This window comes from Leptonotus elevatus, chromosome 14 (assembly GCF_054856555.1).
Source record: "Leptonotus elevatus isolate MCC_2025b chromosome 14, RoL_Lele_1.0, whole genome shotgun sequence".
NCBI lineage: Eukaryota > Metazoa > Chordata > Actinopteri > Syngnathiformes > Syngnathidae > Leptonotus > Leptonotus elevatus.
Genome location: NC_141252.1, coordinates 7,247,103 through 7,263,267, shown reverse-complemented (window position 1 = coordinate 7,263,267; position 16,165 = coordinate 7,247,103). Strand labels below are relative to the sequence as shown.

The following is a 16,165-nucleotide window of genomic DNA, read 5'->3' as shown; positions in this document are numbered from 1 at the left end:
AAACAGGGCCTGGCGTGAATGCTCGATTATGCTATTCAGATTTGTCCAGACACAGGTTTTATAGCCACAATAATACATCAGTACCCTCCAACATCCCCTGCTTTCTACATTTTTTTTGTGTGCCTCTCTTCCAGCAAGGCGAGAATGTTGATGAATAATTGAACGGTTCTGCGGTCCAAATGTCACAGCAGGGAAAATTGTTTGCGCCGGCTGGTAATTAGAATTTTATTGTTTGTTATGTAGGTTTCAAACTCCTGTCATTGCACATTCCACCTTATCACAGCGATGGCGGATATCTGCACGCGTGTCCATCCGGCGGGGGGTGGGACCGCCGAGGAAGAGGTGATGGGATGGCATGCGGCGCAATGGAATCAGTCACATTGTCCATTGTTGGGCTGAAAAATAGCATGGATCTACCTCGAGTTTAAAGTGGAAGTCAACCTTTAACATTTATTGACAATAATATGTTATATGTGACCTCACTAATTGAAACAAGACATTCTGATTAATATTACGTTTGTGGAATATGAGTTATGAAGCAAAATCTAGCCGTTTTTTTTTATCCATCTCAGGGGGCGGCCATTTTGCCACTTGCTGTCGACTGAAGATGACATCACCGTTGCTCAGGGCTTAGGCAACGACCAATCACAGATAACCTGTTTTCTGAAGCTGAGCTGTGATTGGTGGTTACCTGAGTCTTGAGTAACTGTGATGTAATTTTCACTCGAAGGCAAGTGGCAAAATGGCTGCCTTCTGATATTGATTAAAAACTCTTGAATTGTGCTGCTTAACTTATATTCCACTAATGTGATATGAACAAGATGACCATATTTAGACTTGTGGGGCACAGAACATATTGTTGTTAAAAAAATAAAAAAATAAAATGATGGGGTTGACTTCTACAGAAGAGGATTCGAGCCAGTGAAGAGAAAAAAAAAAAGGTTGGCTGACTTTAAAATGAGAATTTTGACTTTAAAGTCTGACTTTAAAATCAGAATTCTGACTTTCTGACTTCCCCCCACAATTCATAGCTCTACGTCACAAAGTCAAAATTCTCACTTTAAAGTCAGGATTCTGAGATTAAAGTCAGAATTCTGAGAATAAAGTCAGAATTCTCACTTTAAAGTCAGAATTCTGAGATAAAAGTCAGAATTCTGACTTTAAAGTGAGAATTTTGAGAATAAAGTCAGAATTCTCAGAGTTCTGAGAATAAAGTGAGAATCCTGCCAACCTTTTTTTCCCCTCTTCTCTAGCCCTAATCTTCCGTCGACTTCCCCTTTAAAAAAAATAAAAACTGGATTGAAAATAAAAGCCTCCCTCAAATAGACTGCCTTTTCCATTAGGAAAAAAAAAATCAATTCATAGTTAATAATTCATAGTTAAGAGTTAACTGGTGGATCCACCTGATTGCTATTTAATACAATTCCAATGATGTCATATTCCCACATCCATAGGCACATCCACCGATCTGAAGTTGAGTAAATAAACAACCCCGGGCAGCATTTGCTGAATTCTGCTTTGCACCTTGACCTAGTTGGCCTTTGCCTCATTCATTGTGCTGCTTCGCATCAACCGGCTTGGACTCAGCATGGCGGAGATTCGCAACTCTATTACAAGCGCGCTCCCCCACCCGCAAGTCTTAATTAATGACGTGCTCGTCTTCAGTCGTTGAGGATTAGAGTCGGCATGCTGAGCCACGGCTGCAAAAGAGCGGGAAAACAGCGCCTGTAAACGAGACAAACACATCTATCAATCTTTACATGCGTTCTCTATAGCGCTTAGCCTCACTGGGGTCACGGTTGAGTTAGCCAATGCCAGCTAAATGGTAGCCAATCAATCACAGGCACATACAGCGGATATAAAAAGTGTACACACCCCTGTTGGAATGCCAGGTTTTTGTGATACAAAAAAAAAGAGACCAGGGAGAAGGGAAGCAAAAATAACACCCCTCTTCTAACTTGTGGCTTGGCTCAGAATTAACCAATCACAGTCAAGCTCGTGTTAAATAGGAGTCAGCCCACACCTGCCACATTTGAAGAGCCCCTGATTAACCCCAATTAGACTTCGGCACTTCTAGTAGGCTTTTGCTGACATTTGTTTTTGTTTCCACTTATTTTTAGTAGATTTTCTTTCAAAAGTCAAATGAAGCCTGGACTTTAAACCAAAGAGGAAACGTGTGATGATATCCATAGAACAGGGAACGGACCGTGGCAAAAAAAAGGGTGGCACGTTTCTTTTGTTCTGATAAATGACGTAGTTTGGTTTTTGTTACAGTCTGCACAAATGCAATCACTAAAAACTTGGAAATTGACAAGCATCACAGAAAAAATGTCTTCCACTTTTCAGGTTCCATTGTATAAATGTAGAACACTGAACAGGGACCAATCATTTTGGACACGGAACTTCATTTGAAACTTAAATAAACCAATCACCTCGTACAAATCGACCTTATCTCAAAATGTACCCGGGTTATGAATAATTTGTGGTTTCACTTATTTGTTGTTCTTTTTTGCTTTTATTGTGATATATTGCACTTCATACTGCCTGTGTGTCTTTGTGCGGGTGGCTTCAATTGGCGCTACATAAATATTTATTGGTACATGTATTGGTAGAAAATAGGCATTTACTGCAAGATACACAGCAATAACAATACCAATAGCGGTCCTGTCTCTTGAATGCTCTTCATCATCCACACGACTAGCAAAAGACATTCAGCTGATGATTATTTTTGTGCTTTTGTCTGTTGGAGGCCACTTTTGTCTGAGCCTCGGTGATGTGACGACATCGTTAAATCTCACACGATCTCTCCGAGCAACTACCGTGTTCACACACACCTTTTTATTAGCTTTCGCCCTGTTTTATTTATCAGATTTTGACCCGATTGTTTATTTTGTCATGCTTTTTCTTTCGTTGCTGCGAGTGCACACGACGCACGCATGAGCGGCTTGATGCGCTAGCAGACACGCTTCTCAGAGGTGTGCGTGAAATGACAATGCGATGGTTCCCCAAAAGAGAAATATTTGGTCTTCTAACGTATGTTGTTCTAGATGCTAAAACTAAAACAGAAACAAGATGGATTTGTGTTTCATGAGTCATCCACGCAATAATACAGCCTTTTTTTGGGAGGGGGGGTGCAATTTAGTGTCACCCATCTGTCTGGTATATGTGCTTCAACTTTGGTAGCATTTGAACAGGTTTGCACCACATTCTTGGGCCCTAATATGATAAAAGAGTAGGACGTATTTAGCAGCAAAGTCATGTACGTTTTTGCCACTTAAAGGTTGTTTTCCAACCCGTCACCTTCTCTGTGCGTCACATCCTTTTATATGCCTTCCCTTGACATTTTATTGTTCCCCCCGCTTTCTTTTACCGAGTTTGTCGCCCGTGATCTCTCCCGCCTTTCGACTCTCCCCGTCACCTTTTGCTCTGTATGGCAGCTGGAGATGGAGTTAAGTGCAGCTGAAGGCCAAATAGCTTTGTGATTGGCTCTCATTAGGCCTGGCCTCCCCAGTGCATTTGGTATCAGTGATTGCAGACAAGCCATTCTTAGAAATGGAAAGAAAATGGGAAGGGAGTGCTTTCTGTCTTTTAGCTAGAGTAGTCATCTGTATTGGGTTTGGAATGTGATTAAGAAAAAAAAAAACATTCACAAAAATACGGACTTTTTTTTAATCATATTTGTCATACACAGGGTTATAATAGTTTTTTTTTAAATTTTCCATTATTGTTCGTTTTTATTTTGCCTTGATTTCCGTTTTTTAAATTCAGTTAGTTTCAATTAGCTTTTAGAGCGGACCAGTTAGTTTTGATTAGTATTTTTTTTTTTTTTTTTTTAGAATGCTCCATTTTAGTTTAGTTTTTAGTGGTTTAGTATTAGTTGTAGCTTTTTTTTTTTTTAATATATATATCTTGTTTGTCAAGTGCAATCTCACAAGTATTAAAAATAAAATAAATAATCAACTAAATTTCCCAAACCACTGTTCAATCTTCCTTCTCCTGCACACATTTAAAATGAACTCCAAAAGATAATTTGTGATCTTAATTGAAAAAGAAGAAAATGTTTTCTCTAATTTTACTTTTAGAAATGTAAAATGTAATTTCAGTTAGTATTCACACCGCTTCACTTGAATGGTGTGTCAAAAATGTTGTTGTGTTACTACAGTCTTAATCCAAAATGTATTAATTCCTTTTTGTGACGGTGATTTGTGGCACAGATGAGCATTATATATTTTTTATCCTTCATGTTTGTATGCAGTCACTATAAAAGTTGCTGTGAAATGTAAAAACTAAATTCAACCTTTACTTGAGCCCATTTCATTGTTGAACTTTGTTATTATTATTATTATTATTATTATGAATTATTATTAAATATTTGAGTAAGATCTTCCGGAGACAAGCCCTTTCTTTGGAAGTGTTGTCACAAAAAAATCCATTCAAACTTACTGATTTCTGCCCTCCAGATGCCCTGAACACAAGGAACCGTCAAGTGATCTGCACCACCCTGAAAGTTCTGCAGCATCTGGTGATGTCCGGCGACACGGTGGGAGAAACCCTGGTGCCCTACTATCGACAGATCCTCCCCATCCTCAATATCTTCAAGAACATGAACAGTGAGTACTGACCGTTCGTGTTCCGATCGAATAGTGTCATGAAGAGTGCTTGAAAAGTGCTTTCATTCGTTACTCCTCCTGAACTAAAAGCCTGCAGGAAGAGCAAAAGTCTCTTTCGCAGATAATCACAAAAAGTGTTTGGGTCTGGAATGTATCCACTGTGATGGACGGGGTTGACTGTAAACAGCTTCTGTTAGTGCTGCTATTATGCCAGAATTGCACAGCAGTGGAAAAATTTGACACGGTTAAATCGGATGTTTTGCACACAACTGCTCAATTCTGGTATTTCCATTTGGTTAACTGAGAGAACAATGCAGAGAGAATCCTTTAAAAAAAAAAATATGTTGTTCTCCGCACACCTACTCGGCGATAAGAATCTAAAGTTTTGTCTCCTCTGTAAGGGGTCTAACTGCATCGTGTGTGGATGATTTGTCCTCTTTGAAATCCTCCACCTGGCTGGCATGAGGACCCAGAGAGATTGTCATCAGATCGGCAGGTCTCTTTGTTATGGCGCTGATGTGAGTATTTAGCAGCGGAAAAAGCTCAGAGGCACGCCGCCGACCCCAAACACAGCTCGACGCACAAGTCAGTCGGATGTAAAGTGTGACATTGTGAATCAATCATTTAAACGCAGGCGTTAACAGGAGAAGACACAAGGCTTTAGTCCCTTAATCGATATCCAATTTAAATCTCTTGTCTACCTAATTCGCGTACATAATCTGTTACCATTTGTTGAAAGGGAAGGAAGGAGCCTTCAAAGATAGCTGAAAAAGACAAAGGAGGGGGAGAAAAGCCCGCCTTATTAGCACAAGGCCTTATGCAAATCCTCTCGGTAAATTAGCTGTCAAATCAATCCCCTAAACCATTTTGAAGCACGAGCTATTCCGCCAGCACGCAGGCTCAGCAGTCGGCCAAGTGAAGCCCACCAGGAATAGTTGAGCTCGGCCCTGGTAGTTACGGCGACCGGCCTCTCCTCCTGCCTCCTCTGCTCGTCTGTGCATCAATTAAACCTGAGCCAACCTCTCACCTGGCAGGCATCCCTGATATTGACCGCTCTCAGTCTGGGCCGGGGCATCGGCCCGTGCAGCTGCCAGAGCACAGAACTGAATCTGCAAAACAAGGTCAGAGTGTTTGGTAGAGTTTATGGTGCGTAAAAGTTATCTCGAGTTGTGAGACTGGATGGAATGAGGTTTGAGAAATGATTTGACGGTGGATGAGATAAATGTTGACTCTTTTTAATGAATAAAAGTTTGGTTGGTTGGTTGGTTGGATGGATGGATGGATGGATGAAGGGTTGATGAATGAAAGATGGTTGATTCAATAGATGGAAGGATTTGATGGCTGAAAAATTGATAGATGATAGATGGATGAAAGGTTGGTCAATTTGATGAATGGATGACAGTTTACTCATTTTGATGAATCAATCTGGGATCCAAAGGGTAGCTGGATGACAGGTTGGTTTAGTTGATGGGTTGGATGAATGACAGATTGGTATGTTCGATGGATGGAAGGATTTGATTGTTGATAGATGGGTTAAACATGATTCTGTTCAATGGATAGATTTTTTTTGATTGAATGGTGGATGAATATAAGTTTGGTCGGATGGATGAATAAAAGTTTGATAGGATGGATAGATGGATAAAAGTTTGGTCAGATGGATGGATGAAAGTTTGGTCTGATGGCTGGCAGGATGGATGGATACAAGTTTGGTCGGATGACGGATGGATGTTTAAAAGTTTGGTCGGATGGATGGATGCATGAATAAAAGTTTGACGGGATGGATGGATGAATAAAAGTTTGGCTGGATGGATGGATGGATAAAAATTTGGTCGGATGAATGAATGGATGATGAGTAAAAGTTTGGTCGGATGGATGGATGATGAGGAAAGGTTTGGTCGGATGGATGGATGAGTAAAAGTTTGTTTAGATGAATGGATGGATGGATACAAGTTTAATCGGATGGATGAATAAAAGTTTGTTCGGAAGATGGATGGATTAATGGATTGGAGTGTTGAAGGGGGGCATAAATGACAGGTCGGTTGAATGGTTGGTTGGATGGATGGATGGATGATTGATGGAAGCCTGACTCGTCAATGGATGACTACATTGAAAAAGTAGATGTGTAAAAGTTTGGTCATTTTGCTTGAATTGCTTGATTTGAACAGTGGCTAAATTATGATATGCAGTATCAATGGAAGGTTGTTGTTTTTAAGGTACGCCCCCCTCCTATTGTATGTGTTTTATTCACATGCAAATCAAATCTTCCTTTGAGGTCCACATATGACCTAATGTCATTTATACACACCCACCACCATCCCGTAGACCAAGTGAGCGGGGCCGGGCCGCCTCTCGCAAAAACAGGCGCAGCCATTGTTAACGCTTCGAAGACTAACTAATCCCTTTGCTTCTCCCACTCTCTGACTCCCAGAACTTGCATGGCATCCCTCTAATCTCCTGAGCCACAACAGCTCCACTGTCCAGTATGTGTTTGTGCATCTGTCATGAATGCAGCTGTTGTGTTCGCCCTCATGCAGCTGTTGGCTCCGGTGCCAAGTGAGGCCTGAGCGTTGCGTACAATGCCCGCCATCCACTGACTGGATTCTTTTATACATGCACAGAAAAAGACGTACAATCGTACTCTGTCCCCGTTTACGGCTACGCGCCGTGACCCATTCCCTTTTCTTTCTCTGGCTATGAATCAATATGCTGACAACCACTGCTGTGGGGGGGTCAGGGCTACAGTCAGATATCACCGGCATCTCATCGCGGGACAGATCCCCCTAGGCCACGTTCACACACTCCGACAGTGTCGTTCCCACTCGGAGACAAGGTCGCGACCCGTTAAATTGGCCTTTATAACGGGCCTTATCACTGCTATTTTTCCGCTGTCAGAGCTGGACCCTAAGCCATTGCCAAAAACAGACTCTCAAGTGTCCTTTCACTTAGAGACCCAGACCCCCGATAAGCAGAACAGACTCAGTTCCAGGAACCGCTCTATTGTTCGGTGAGAGAGAGAAAAAAAAAGAAAAAAAACAACTCTGGCTGTTTAACTGCAGGCAGCCGACTGACACGCTCATGCATCATTTTGAAGAGCACAATAATAAGCAATCACATTGCACCCGCATCCTTGAATGTACCCCCGTTGTCTCCTGAATCAGCTCTCGCTACCTTTTGTTTGCTTTGCGCCTTTCCGGGCATTAGCTGTGAGAAACGCGTTGAGTGCGGCGTAGGAATTCCTCTGGTGTGATTTGCACGCTCCTCTTGTTTGCTTGCTGTGATGAATCTTGGCCCTAATGAAATGCAACAACATTTCCTATGAAGTAGAGACGTGCTCGCTCATCCGGCAAATTCTTCCTCGGAGCTCAGACGAGGAAGGTACTCATCTGCCGCACGTCATCCTGGGAAGGGAAAAAGGGAGTTTGTGGGGTAAAGCAGAGATGCACAAAATATAGGATGAGGAGAAATTCGAAGAAGATGAAATGCTACTGAAGAACTACTAGAAATACATCCATAATTCTATTTTGGGGATTCTAGACTTTTATTAGTGAATTTGTTAGAAATTTTAAGAGTAGGTATAGACCGATTATCAGCGCCAATATTTGTCATTTTGACAAATATCAGCATCGGCCTTTTTACAAATCTGAAGGCCGATAAAGTTGGTATCTCACTGAGCGGTGAATACTTGCGAACGTAGCGAGTTTAGGGTTTTATCAGGATTTGTAAGATGTTCACAGACAGTTTTTACATTTCGAACATATTCAGACAATTTTTCACTGTCTGCAAAATTATTTTGAAACCTTTTACGAACACTGACGAAAACCCCAAATTAGTTACATTCGCATTCATTTATCGCTCAGTGAGATAAAGGGAACTTTTCATTTCTGGATTTATTTAAATTTCAACTTTTTTCACTGACACTGGGAACTCCCTACTCCCCTATATATATATATATATATATATATATATATATATATATATATATATATATATATATATATATATATATATATATATATATATATATATTAAACAAAGCTGTCAATTCTTTATATGTTTAAAATTAAAAGAAACACCTTTTCTTATATATATATTTTTTTTATACAGCAAATGAATATCTGCTTGAAATATTGGTTATCGGTCTCCTTGAAAACTAATAATCTGTATCGTATTGGCTTTGAAAAAAAAACATATCTGTCTTTCTCTATTTAAGAGAAACGAATCTGCGACCCTTGTGAGAAATAAGTGGCTCAGAAAATGGATGGATGGATGGAATTGTGAAATTGGACATGAAAGACGCATTCTCTTTACATTCATATAGACAAACGGGAACATACGGACAAACAACCATTTACACTCACATTCACACCAAATTCATCAACCCAACATGCATGTTTTTGGAAAGTGGGAGGAGGGTGCTGCACCTGTAGAAAACCCATGCAAGCACAGGGAGAACATGCAAATTCCACAGACGAAGGCCGGAGCTGAAATTCTAAACCAGAGACTCAGAATTGTGTAGCCGACTTCATGATCACTAGATTATAAAATGTCTTTAGGCAAATATAACCTAAAAAAAAGAAAAGAACAGCACAAAATGTCCCTAGGATGTCTTAAAGAGCTTAGGGAATGGGAATGCTTTGTCTTCTCACTTTACAGCACTAATGCAGCAAGTGTCCCATTGTTACCATTATTGAAAACGATTCCAAATGGTGTGTCGTCATGGTATATCAACCGGTCAGTCCTGGGTGTATCCAGCCCCTCGCCCAAAATCAGATGGGATAAATCTCAAGCTTCCCACTGAGGCTGAACAGGATAAGCAGCAGAACGTTAATGCATGGATGGGCGGGTGGATATCGTGACATTCCAAATGGTTTGTTTCAGAAGTCTGTCAGGGAATGGAAAGTGCCAATGGAAACTGTTTGTGAGTGCAGAAACTTTCAATGAGTTAAGGTGACTTGATGATTGGTGTGTGTTTCAGATTAGATCAATACGTAGGCTAATCTCTACCGGGGCCTCCGGTATTTACAAGTTTGCAGTTTCACTTTCCAAATAATTCTTCTTAAATTCTTGTTGGTCTGTTAATTTTAGGAATGATTACAACTTTCTCACTTTGACATTTCGTAAAATGGATTTGCAGTGCATAACTATCTTATTGCTCTCGAGCAAGGTTACGCGGCCCTGATGTCAGATCACTGGCAAAAATTGATGGTCGTTCTTAATTTAGAGAAGGTGGAAAACCTTTTTTCTTATAAGGGACCATAAGTCCTCTGAGGGCCGTACTAAGTTGATGAAAAAATAAATGTAACAGTGAGTCTGTTTTTATCAGTATCTTTGAGTTTTTAGAGATTTTTGTTTTGTTTTTTTAAGGCCGAGATAAACCAATCCGACGTCGGCCAAATGTGACAGACGCCTATCCCCACGTCGCGTAGAAAAATGACGTAAATACACACCGCACCGACCCCCCGACTATTACGTACCTTCAGCGCATGCGCGAGAAATAATTCCCCTCCATACTATCGCCGGCTGTAGTCATTATTCCTAATGGCAACCGGAAACCTCATTACGAGGGCGGGATATAAAAACGTAAACGATGCATACGGTTACTTTTTCTCTCACGATGTCCTCCCATGTGAATGAAACCCTCCGACTTTTTGCCCATTATCGTATATAAAAATAAAAATAAATACTACCTGCTTTATCCAGTCGCGTCCCCGTGTCATACCATAGTTTGGCTTTCATACCTTTTGTTGGCATACTCTTTAACGGTAATATACAATGCCGGTCTCTCTTGAACCAAAGAGATGAAGTCATCTTCCCGATCTTCTGTCCAGACAGACATTGTACGTTCAAAATGAGCGGGGGGAAAAAATGGTTCAGGTTTTCCAACAGTACTGTTTATCCACGTTCGTCACTTCCTCTTCTTGTCCCGTGTGCTGATTCGCTAGCTAACAGCCAATCACAGTGATCAAATGCCGATTCAACATGTCAAATTTGCTGGAAATCTTTTTTTGGGGGGGGTGCTTTGATTGTTAAGGGTCCCAAACTACCTGACCCAAACCATTGAAGCTAAATATGCCACTGTTCATTGAACCGACAGAATTATGGAGGTCTAATTTTATTAAATGAGACTGGACTAACCCCTCCCCCCCACACTATCTGCCATTGTGATGCACCTCTGATCAAGTTGTTCGGCCCATGTCCTCGAAGGAAATTCCACTTTGCTGTTTTGTTTTTCACCATTTTGTCCATCAATGTCATCAGCAACCCGAAAATGTGTGACCGTTTAATGTATGGGCTGAGCATTGGAGGTCGCATCCATTATGACATGTTCAGCAGACTGAAAAGTGTTTGCAATGAGAACAATTAGAGTAACGAGTAATCACCTTGATCGTTTTAATTGTTTTGAGGGCATCTTTTGTATGACCTGATCATCCTCTACTTTTTCTTGGATGCTTTCAACAAGGTTACGTATTGCCAAGAGGGCTCTTTGGACATGGTATTTATTTTAGTTGGTGCTGTGGCTTTGTTGTGTTGTCCCGGTGGCGGTTTTCTCTGCTTATCTGGAAGGTGTAGGTCCTTAAACCCCAATTCATCACTGACACAGTCTCACAGTACCGCACACATACACAAACGCAGGCACAGAGAAACATGGGGTGATCTGTTTCATTTGGCCTCTTTTATCTTCCTGCTGTAGGAATGTGGCCAGCTATGATAAGGTCTCAACCACTTGCATTCCGCACACACAGAGCTCGTGATAGTAGCCCTCGATGCGTGTCCGACTTGTGAGGTTTTTCCGATGGTGACAGATGCGACGCCGTGGTCAGCCACTCTGTCTTCGCCCATGCGTTTGTCTTTATCTGAGCATCGCGCACTCACGGGCCTTACAGGACATCTTCATAAATCAAATGGCGGCTCACCTCTAAAGGGTGTCAGCGACTACTTTAAAAAGTCTTGAATTAGATCTTCGGAAATGTTAATTAAGTAGAAATTACTTTTTATCCTTAACTCAGAGGTCTTGAGATTGTCCCATTGGTTGCCCAATTCTGACAGGAAAAATAAGAACTTAAGTCATTATCTTCATTTTCTTTGGTATAGATAAGGTGTACTTTGGGTTGTTTGGGTTAAAAAAAAATGTCGCTACCTGCAAGCTAAAATCCTTGGGGGGATCAGCATAATGGCAAGCTTAGTATTGCTAGCACTGCTATTTTCTTGAAGCTTCTTATGTATGTTTTGTATGTGACTACTTGAATGGCCATGTTTGAGAATTTCGCTCATGAGCTTGAGTTAGGAGCATTGTTGTGGTCAGAGACGCTTGGGGGCGAGGCATTAGTGAAGTGAGGCTACATTCAAATCTCTGAAATCTCTTCAAAGTGGCCTTTAAAAGTCTTAAATCTGACTTCCTTAAACCCGCAGATACCTTGGTTTAAGCCTTAAGTAAGCCAAGGATTCTCGATCACAAACATTTGCTTTAGTTAATGACCTTTCCCGCTTGCCGTCGTGAAAAATTAATTTGCTGGTATGCTTTCTTTTGTGTGCGCAGTGGACGCGAGGGGAAAACGGACACACAAAGCTGCGCAAAACTCACACATATATGCAGCCGTGCAAAACACACACATAAACCCGTGGCCCCCCCATGTAATCCATCATCCTCCGCAGACGCTCACAGCCCCGCTGTCCCCGCGGATGACAAAACACACACCTCATCCTCAACCGCTGTCGCCTCTTCCACCTCGCCCCTCTCCAATTGGAGATATCTATCTATCAGGCAATCACGGTCCGACGACATCTCGCTCCGCCGTTCAAAAACAGGAAGAAGCCGAGAGCCGTGAGGTGAGAGGATGGTTGGAGAGAGGAAATCCAGGTAATACACAGCTCGTCGTTTCTTAGCTGCCCCCCCCTGTGTTAGCATGCTTGGCGGAACTTAATGACTTCTCCACCTCTCAAGCTTTGGAGAATATATTTTTGGTATCAATCTTTGTGTTTTGTGTGGCAACGTAGTCATGGCGGGAGTACTCCACTGGTTGTCGTATTTTATTGGGAAATTATATATTTAGTTGGATGCCACATGGTTTTAGAGCAAACAGATGTCAACAAAAAATAACACGTTGGAACGTGGTTGGGTAAACCTTGGGTAAACGTTGGGTAAACACGGTGAAAAACCAAGACAAAAAAGTCTGAATGTAAAGCTGTGGCTCATAGAGACTTTTTAGTAATTCTGACTGAAATCATTCCGATTGGAGATCTCTGGTCATCTTTACATGAGTGATGTATTACGATCTGCCGTTTACATGAGCCACTGCAGTAATCAGAGCAGCCATTTTATAGCCGTGTCACACGTGCAGATCGATGTAAACATCACAGGATTTATCAAGATGGACTTCAGTTTTTTTTCTTTCAATTGTTTTTGTTTTTTACACTTTTTTCAAGTGTCTGCGTAACTAGTTACAAGTGCGTTATACTCTAAGAACAGTTTGGTAAAAAATAACCCAACTATGGGTCAAAAATGGACCGATCCGCTACTTGGGTCGATTTGACCCAACTTTGAGTCAAGAAATGGGGCTTTCAACGTAAAACAACTCATAAATACTGGTCAGATCCTTTACTTGGGTCAAAAATTGGGTCATTTTGTATAAAACAACCCAGAAAGTTGGGTCAAATTGACCCATAAAGTGGATCGGTCCATTTTTGATCCATAATTGGGTTACTTTTGATCCAACTGTTTTTAGACCAGCTTTGCTTGGAAGCCGCCTTTTTCAGTGGGTAAAAGACGATGTCACTGTACATTTCCGTCAAAACAGAGCACGTGCAGGCTGGCAATTCCGACTGAAACGGATACATGACATTTGTTTGCAATGTCACCCTTTTGATCCCAAATGATATATTCTATTCAGATTCAGTCTGTTTATTCCGATTGAGGTGTTTATATGGAGAGTTTTTGCAGGATATGGACAACAAGCACAAAGAGACACGAGACATGCCTTTTAGCTAGGCCGAGCATGTGCTAAACTAAGGATCATGCTAGGCTACAGCCTGTGCTAAGCTAAAGCATGTGACCAAATTGGTACAGTGCCAAACTTCACAGAGACCAACAAGTAATACAAAATACAACACCTGTTTTAACCTGGTTGGGGATCCTGAGGCTTAATCATCTTTAAATAGAGCAAAAAGGAATACAAAATACAACAACAGTCCCTTTTGGAATTTGGTTGGGGTCCCTGGAGTGAAACAATGGGAAAAACAACAACACAAAGTCACAACACACGACAACACCTGTTTGAACCTGGGGATAAGCAAGAAGAAAATAGCAGAAAAAGCAACAACAGAAGACAGTAGGGACATGTGTGAAGGATGTGGCAGTAACTCTTGTAGCTACAAGCCCGGGAGAGACAGAAATAAGTTGTGTGCTCTTATCAATCCTTCCTCAACTATCTCCCTTCACTCCCGCTGCCTTGCGGCGCCACGCACCTACCAACTCTGTTAATTTCTTTGGTCAGCAGGTCCGCCACATCCAATCAGGTACGAGCGGCGGCCCTCGGGCCTTCGCGGCTTCAATTTAAAGGTCAGACGATAAGCGGGCAGATTCATGCATAATCTGAGCGCAGACACTCTGGCTCTGTTGACCCTCTTAAACACTTCACTCCGGGCGGACTGCGATGCCCGTGCCTTATTTCGTCGCTTATTTCCAAATAAAAACATCTTTTTTTTTGTTTGTTTGTCAAGGTACATAATTATTTTAGCCCATTCTTTAGGAGGAGCGCTAGGCTGTGTTTTCTTAAGGCCACACTCATTAATTTGTACATCCGCGCTGGTGGAGAGAGCGGTTGGTAAAAGAGGGGGGAGTAGAGCCCCGAGGCTGGCAGCAAGCAGACTTGAAATGAAATAGAATGTGGTGTCTGGGTGCAGGCGCTTTGAAAGCCCGACAAAGCACTACTTTGATTGCTTGCTGCAGCGTGTGGAGGCAGGCCAGCAGCACAATTAAATAGCCCCTCACTCAACAGACAAATTCTAAACAACGTTGTGACTCTTGGATTTATGCTACTTTTTCCTGGCAATTCACTTTCAGCTCTTTGAATTTTTTTTTTATATTAATTTGATAGAATACAATTTAGGATATGAAGTTGAGGTGAGACACTGCCTGAAAACATACTCGTCATTAAACTCATCAGTGTGTTTTTATTGCAAATGTAAAATTTGTAAAAATGTATAATAATGTGAAATAGTGATTCTCAGTCTTTTTCAAGTATCACCTGAAAAAAAATAAGTATCTTTTTACAGTATATATCGGCCAAAGTTAAAATAAGAACAGTAGTAGTTGGCCCAAGTGTTCATCAAAAACAGGACAGGGGTAAAAAAAAAAGAAGTATTTTTTGAAACCCACTATAACATATAACACCACTGTGCTTAGATATGGGCGGGAGTATTTAAATAATGATTCAATTCAAATGTATTGCACATCAAAGTTATCAAAAAACTTAAACAAATGGTTACAAACAAATTGTTCTAGAAGATTAAATGCTAAATAAAGCTGTAATGTATTTAGCAAATGTACTGCAATATCACTTGTTTTTAGGGTTATAAGTTACAACAATATCAATGCTAGTTTTGTGAGCCTGTCTATGGCGTTCCACATTATGTGATAGCATTAAGCTAGTATACTTACATAAGACAAACTAATATGGTTTAGTTAAACACAACAAACAATGATTTTGTTTTAAGTTTAGTTTTACAGTAAACTAGAGTTTGGAGAAGCAATAATAAATATATATTTTTTAACATTCTTAATTGTCACAAGCTTAAAAAGACATGAACTGTTTTCTTTTTGGGGTATGTATAGTTACCACTTTTGTCTCAGCGGGGCTCCTTCTGAACCAAGAAGTGGTCTATTACTGAAGTAGAGCAGTTAAGAGGGTGCTTTTCCTCTCTTCATTGGCTTTAATCTCCATTAGGCCAGCGCAGTTTGTCACTAATCCATGGATGGCGGACGCTACTCTGACACTTTGAGCAGACATCCATTCGTCCATTGAGTTTTCCACCAACGTCAGCATGTGCGCATGTTTATTTATGAATGCGTGTGCTTCCCTAGCACATCATCGTGTTTGACATCTCTGAGGGCAGCTAGCAATAGCGCTGTGGCGTGTGTGTGTCTGTATTCTGACACAGTTTGTCCACCCTGCTTTAAATCAGCGCTCGCTCCCTGCGCCAGGTTGCCTTGTCAGTTTCCATAAAGAGACACACCTCCGCACACTGGCCCGTGTGTGAGCGACTCATCATCGTCCCATACGGGCTCCCGAAGAGAGAATTTGATGCTGATTGTCAGTGTCACAAAGTCCCATGCCTAATTTAGTCTATTTAAAGGGAACTGATTATGGAAAATTTGCTTTTTAATGGCTTAGAGGAAAATAGTTGGGTCCCAGGAGTGGAAGTAAATCTTTTTAGTTATCGTTTCTAAAAAATGTGTGTATGGTCGAGCCGTATAAAAACGATGGTAGCTTTCATGATGTAAAATCACATTGGCAGTGGTTGACTGAGGGTGTAGTATAGGGTAACTGAAACGTCCT

The 16,165-nt window shown here is 41.2% G+C and overlaps 1 protein-coding gene across 3 annotated transcripts in view; it reads left to right on the top strand.

Moving 5' to 3' along the window:
• The window catches only part of pacrg (PARK2 co-regulated), a 227,923-nt gene that overhangs the window by 163,020 nt on the left and 48,738 nt on the right, over nucleotides 1-16,165 (top strand). For all 3 annotated transcript variants that reach the window (XM_086094262.1, XM_086094263.1, XM_086094264.1), the window contains one exon: nucleotides 4,461-4,610. In XM_086094262.1, the coding sequence (XP_085950388.1) occupies nucleotides 4,461-4,610 (150 nt within the window). The remainder of the gene's footprint in view (nucleotides 1-4,460; nucleotides 4,611-16,165) is intronic.